The sequence below is a fragment of the Hippichthys cyanospilos genome, chromosome 2 (genome assembly GCF_059441005.1).
Source record: "Hippichthys cyanospilos isolate Australia breed blue-spotted pipefish chromosome 2, RoL_Hcya_1.0, whole genome shotgun sequence".
Taxonomy (NCBI): domain Eukaryota; kingdom Metazoa; phylum Chordata; class Actinopteri; order Syngnathiformes; family Syngnathidae; genus Hippichthys; species Hippichthys cyanospilos.
Window position 1 is genome coordinate 5,970,441 of NC_142370.1, and position 6,490 is coordinate 5,976,930.

General features: G+C 40.7%; 1 protein-coding gene across 5 annotated transcripts in view; it reads right to left on the bottom strand.

Annotated features, from left to right (window-relative positions):
* Positions 1–6,150, bottom strand: part of LOC148427005 (membrane-associated guanylate kinase, WW and PDZ domain-containing protein 1-like) — a 109,088-nt gene extending 102,938 nt beyond the window's left edge. For all 5 annotated transcript variants that reach the window (XM_088408805.1, XM_088408808.1, XM_088408802.1 and 2 more), the window contains exon 1: positions 5,428–6,150. In XM_088408805.1, coding sequence (XP_088264931.1) covers positions 5,428–5,725 — 298 coding nt within the window. In that variant the 5' untranslated portion in view covers positions 5,726–6,150. The remainder of the gene's footprint in view (positions 1–5,427) is intronic.
* Between the last annotated feature and the right edge of the window lie 340 nt (positions 6,151–6,490).

Sequence of the window (6,490 nt, forward strand, 5' to 3'; positions counted from 1 at the left end):
CCTGAATTTGAAAATTAACATTGAAAATGTGGACTGCACTAACTTTCCGCCTAACGCGCAAGCAACGCATCACTATGCTGTGAAGTACAGTAGTACAGGGATTAAAATACAAAAAAAGATTTTGTATCCTGTCCTTTCTTCAAAGGTTTACATACAATACAGATAAAATGATTTGTACTATTTTTAGTCTTAAGCCAACCTTCCACTGGAAGTACTGTATAATGAGCGCAATGAGCTACATTTCAAAGGCAAATCCTTATTTCCAGTTATGTTGGTGGGAGTAATATAAAAGGAATGCAAGAGTAGTGTAATGTCTTACATTTCAAGTACAATAATATTGTAATGTTACTCATTACTTTTTAAAATAACTTGCCCAACACTGTTTTTCATAGCACTGTACATCTGCGACTTCACATGTTTCAAAACATGCATCTTTGGCCATTTGAAAACATAAAATCTGAACGTGGGTGTGAACGGTAATCGATTGACTACATGTGCCCAATGACAGGCCGGCAATTGGTTTGGGATGTACCCTGCCTCTCACTCAAAGTTGGATGGATGGATGAATCTCAGGTAAAGAATCTCAGGATGAGCTTCCTATCATAAGGAAGGGCTACAGCTACAGACTCCATCAAATGCCAAGCATTCAAAAAGCCTTTTAAGTATATTCTAATGCTGTCATTTGCAGGTAACATGATCATGTCTGACGCATTGTTCCTATTTAAAGGGAGTTGCTTTTGTTTTGGAAGAAGAAAATTACAAACACCCGTGTCGGTAATGTTCTCGCACTCTTGTGTCTATATTGCATATAAGCCAACTATTTCATCTAAATATACAACTCACAAGTGGCCAAGCGATATAGCACGTTGAACGTTGATGAATGCTTGTCTCAACAACTACCTCGCAGACCATATAGTAACCTACTAGTTAACTTCAAACATCCCAAACACAGGTTATCATTTGTATTGCTGCAGGTGCCTTGCTCACGGTCAATCAAGCGGACGAAGGTGACTCCCGCCATCCACTGCTATTTATTTCTCCCACCTGCAGTAGCTTAGGAGCTGTGACCCTCCAGTTTCCAATCTCAAATTCTTTAGGGCCTCTACACACCATTTTTCAAATGATCCAACCGTTATTAAGTTACCAAAAAGGAGGACAAAAGAAAGACTGTACCAGTACGTGAACTGCACCCCCCATGCCCACCCCTTATCACTCCAACTCACCCATGATCCAACTATCCCTGACTACTGACACGACTCCTTTAAATGAAAAAAAGATGAAATGGTGATTAAAACGTTGATTAAAATAAAGTCGATTAAAAGCTGTCTTTCTCCGAGGAGCTGTAGGCTTTTCTCCTATCTCTTGGTTGGGCCATTTCCCCTTTCCAAATACATTTTCCAAAGACTTAAGTCTTACTCATGTTGTTGTATTCTGTGGGTGAAATGTTAGTGCCCAAGCGACCGAAATGAATCAAAGGAGATCCGGTCTGTTTTTCTTTGTTGGTTGGAGGGGGTTTGGCCAAAGTTTCTATTTGATGGAGGCCCTTCCTCACTCCAGCTGCAGAGATCGGACCAGACTAGGCATTCTCAGAGTGCTATGACCACCAAACAACTCAATCATCATCAAGATTGCGCTCAAACCTTTTAGTGTAACTCTCATTGTTCAATTTTTAAGTGAGAGCAGTACCACAATGTATGGTTCGTAAATGGCAAACATGGATTAGTTTCATGTGGCCAACTACAGTATATTATGTTATATGCTATATTTGCTGTATGTATACTACAACGACTCACAGTAGGTTTTGGATAGGTTCCACCACTGGTCCATAAGTCACTGAGTTTTATAGGTCCTAAACCCATAGAGGTATTTCATAAAAATATGGAAGGTATACTGGACACTCCAAATTATCTTTAGGTGTGATTGTGGTGTGTGAATGGTTGTTCGTCTTTGTGTGCCATGCAATTGGATGGCAACCAGTTCAGGGTGTCCCCTGCCTACTGCCCAACGTTGGCTGGTATAAGCACCAGCAAGCCCGGAAGAATAATTTCTTTTGGAAAACAGTTTGCTGATGTCAAGTACATCGTATCATGTGATACACTGCATTCTTCTTCTTCTACCATGCTAAAAGGTTTGTGGGTTAACAGGGTTGTGTGTATGTTGTGGTAAATATATGTTGCCACAAGTTGCATGAGACAGCAATGAAACAAAAAATACCCCAAAAAAAAAAAAAAAATGCAATTTACATTCCATTCCAACTGTTTCATTTGAGATTCCATTTTGTCCCTGCAAGAGAAAATATTCTACTTATTTTGTATTTTTAAATTCTTGATTTGGTCTCATGAAAAGTAAATTTACTAAGAAACTATATGTTTTAGTCTTATGAAGGATGGGACGTAAAATGTCCTTCAATTTTAGAATGGCCCATATACAGTAAAACTCTTCAACAAAATCATATTTGCAGCCAAAAATTTTGCACAAGGTGGGACTTCTAACTATAGCAAATTATGTGTTGGACAAAAACATAAAAAAATGTGTTGTGCAATCTACAATCTGGCTGAAGTTAAAAACAAAATCATCCTACATTTAAAAAGAAAGAAAGAAACTGCCAGATCAATAAGCATTCATTTTCATACTTACATGAATTTCTTGCATATTGTCTGATACTTTGCTTCATCCATTGTTCATCTTCGTTACTTTTATCCGGTCTTCAAATTTTAAGCTTGACTTGTCCGCCAATTCTGCGAATTTTGGCAACCAAAAGAGTGCACGTGGACCAGATTTTCCGCACCGCATATCTTCTGAAATTTCTTTATGAGCAGTAAACATGGCGGATGAAGTAATTTATGGAAGTTCATCAGCACAAACACCTTTATGATTCGTCTGAAAAGTAATACCGTTATCCAAATACCGTAAACAACTCCTGGCGAGTACCACGATGGGGAGAGGTGAGGTGTCTGTTTAGATCGTTTGAATCGACTAGGATTCTCTACCTCTGTTATAGAATAGTGTTTTTCTTGTATGCTGTAGTTTATTGACTGCCACCTAGAGTATGGGAGAATATCGTCTGACTACAGGGGGAAAGCCACTCAAGAGTATAAAGCAATGCAAAACGCGAAACGGCACTTCAAGTATAAACCACGTTTGAATTTTGCAGCAGGCTTGCTTTCGCCGTAGTGAATTTCAGTGCAACGCAAATGCAGAAAAAAACAATCGTATTATGCAACAGGGCTTTTTTTTCATTGTATGACGAAGTAAGATAGACTGAAAGGCTTCAATCCATGGATTTTTTTCACACCTGGGGTAAATTTACCGTCATTATTTTTCCTTCTGGAAACCACAGGTACATATTTGGCTGACACAGCTTTTAATCTAATTTTCAAGCACAACTTTCAGCTCCCCACCATTCAACAAAAGCAGAAGGTCTAAAATGAAACTTTGAACTCTTGACTGAATTCAGCCAAGTTATGCTGATGGGTCAAACTCCAAAGGTTTCTCAAGGAACCTGACACCCATAAATCTCTTCAACACTTACAAATATATGTAAACAGCACACAGTGAGATGAAAAAGTAAAGTCGAACAAAGTTGAACAAAAGTAATATTGTCTGTCCCTTGTGACAACAAATATTTGGCATCTCATTGATTCCTTCCCAATGTCAAGTGTTGTTTACAAAGAGATAAGTTAAGTACAGAATAGATTCTGTACCAAGTGTAATATTCCAACCTCTCCCATGGAATATTCCAGCACTCCATTCAGGTGCTTTTCTTTCTGCATTCCACCTGCAGGGCTCCTTCTAACATGTTGTCTTATATTGGTAAGAATGATGAAGCCCATGTAATATGAGCCACAGCTTTGTGGAGTGAAAAGGGGACTTCTAGCCCTGCAACCCATCATCAGCTCAAAGTTATCGCAGATCATGGAACACAATGTGTCCCAATGCAGAATTAGGCCCGATAGAACAGTGGTCCTCAAAGTGGGGTCTGTGGACCCCTGGAGGTCTGTGGCCTGAAAGCAGGGGGTCTGTGCAATAATTTGGGTTATTAATTAAAAAAAAAAAAAACACACACACATATATTTGTGTTCATTTTATTTTAAACCTATATTTGTGTTCAATTGTGAATGTATTTATGACTCTTCAAAAAAAAAATCAACCAGTTTCATATAGTTTTAAAAATGTAACAATTATGAAAATTCCCAAATAGACAAATTGCAAAATATAATTGAGAAGCATTGGCTTGATTTTGTTTGTTTGTTTGTTTACGCAAACATTTGAAATTGGTGTCCCTAGAAAATGTGCTTTCCAAAAAGGGGTCCCTGACTCCCAAAGTTTGAGAACCCCTGCAATAGAAGAGTTGTGAGACTGCATACGAGACAAAAGTTGAAGAGCACTTCACTCCTCTAATTACAGACCAGAACAATCTGCTGATTCATGCAGGACACTAATGAAAAACCACAAGGAGGGATCAGGAAATGCTTCAAGTCGCAATTTCAGAGATCATTTCAATGAAGAGCAAATGGTGAAATCTATCCTTGCTCATCAAAAATATGAACAATGTCTTCCAAAACCAGAAGAGCAAAGCAGGCTTGATGCTGAGCCCTTATTGCAGGGGCAATCAATTTTAACATTATAGTTCAAGTATTCACTAGTGAGCGTACAGTACAGTCGAAACTAACCCGAAACTCTTATGTAACCTTGTTAATAATTTCCTCTGAGAGAGTGCAAGCTTTATCAGACGTTGTGCTGACATGATGAACAACATTATTGAGTGGGAACCAGGACGGCAGGCCGGCGATGCATGCACAAATGCCTCATACCTAAACTTCACTAACCGCAGAGGCATCAAGGAACATCCACGTTTGGTTGAGCTGTAACAAAAAGGACACTGGCAAAAGACAGAAGAAACAAACAGCTAACGTTGGCATCTGTGTTGCTGTCTCTTAGACAGATGCGGATGCAGCAGACCGTGGGTGATGGGTCATCCAGCACGCGAGGAGCGACACAAATAAGGACAGCTGGCCAGAAGAGGGGCCTGGCTCCATCAAACAACACAGTCTCATTCTCTTCCCATGAACACTAATTGACAGAACAAAGAACAGCAACATGCGGCACTGCCAGCCGGGGACAAAAATAACAATCCATTGTTCCGAGTTTAGCTATTTGACTCACACATCTTGTGTGTTTTGGGAACTGACCGATGGCTCTGAAGATGTTGTTAGTGTGCCCTTTTGGCCTCAGGAGTGAGCCTGCCTGTGTTTGACAAACAGGCACAGGGAGGCTGTCGGTGTCACTGACATGTCAAGCTTGTGGGACATTTGAGGTGCTGTGGAATGACGATGAGCCATCCCAAATTCATGGATGGATGGATGGATGGATGGATGGATAGATAGATATGCAAAATTCACTTTAACTGGTGTGGGTTTTTCTTACCTTGACGCACAGTCTTTAAAACGATAGGACCTTTTGTGCACGTGATCACAGTTAAAACATCATACAGAGGTAATCCGGACACAGGCAGCCCTTCAACTTCCAGTACGAGCTCCCCCTCGTTAACTTTGGCGCCCTGGTAAAAGATAGCATCCTCTCGGACATGTCCTATGTAGGCAAACTGTCCATGTTCAGCCCCACCACGCAGCTCCACATTCAGCTCCCCGCACGCATCTCGCACGATTACGCACTCGTTCACTTTGGAGATCCAGTGGTTCTTCTTTTGGATGACTTTTGACATGTTTACTCGGATTCAAGTTAAATCCGGTCGTGCCGCCGAGAGAGCGACAAGCGAGTTGATTCATAGCCCAGTGGTCGTTCCGACACTTAAAAAAAAAAAAAAAAAAAACTTTACAATGTTAATACGTCGTTCCAAGTGGGATCATTTCCTGACACAAGACACGCTACTCCCATTGCATGCTGTCTACTCTGCAAGCCTGTTTGTCGTTCCTCTCTTGTTGTTTGTGTTTCTCGAACAATAAATACACTCGGGCTACCCGCACTGGCATTTAATCGGATCCTCGATTGCTCTTCTTGCATCCGCTAATTTGACTAGTTTTCCATCATGGGCTCTTTTTTTTAAGTTAAAAAACAGAATGTTTCTTAGCCGGACAGTTGGCAGAGAGTCTACCGGCGCGCCTTTAAGCAGGTAGCACAAGTTCATCCCATCTGCCCGTGCGTTAAGCATGCAGGACGAGCGGACAGAGAGGCGCATGTGTCCGCCTTCTTGCCCGTCGCTCCTCCCACCATCTTCCAACCGGATTAGATGACTGACTAAAAGCTTTTACTTTTTATTCATAATTAATGGAGAAGTTGGCTGATGGAGCGTGGAATGTATCGAGGAAAATAACAGGACACGAAATACCGTACTACAAGAATTTGTATTTAATTTGTCTGGAGAAGTTTTACTTTTACTGCCTGCATTTTCAAGCTACGGTACTTGTCAGCATGGGTTTGTTGAAATGAATTTGAGGGGGACCCAAATTGCACATCCATAATGAATGGC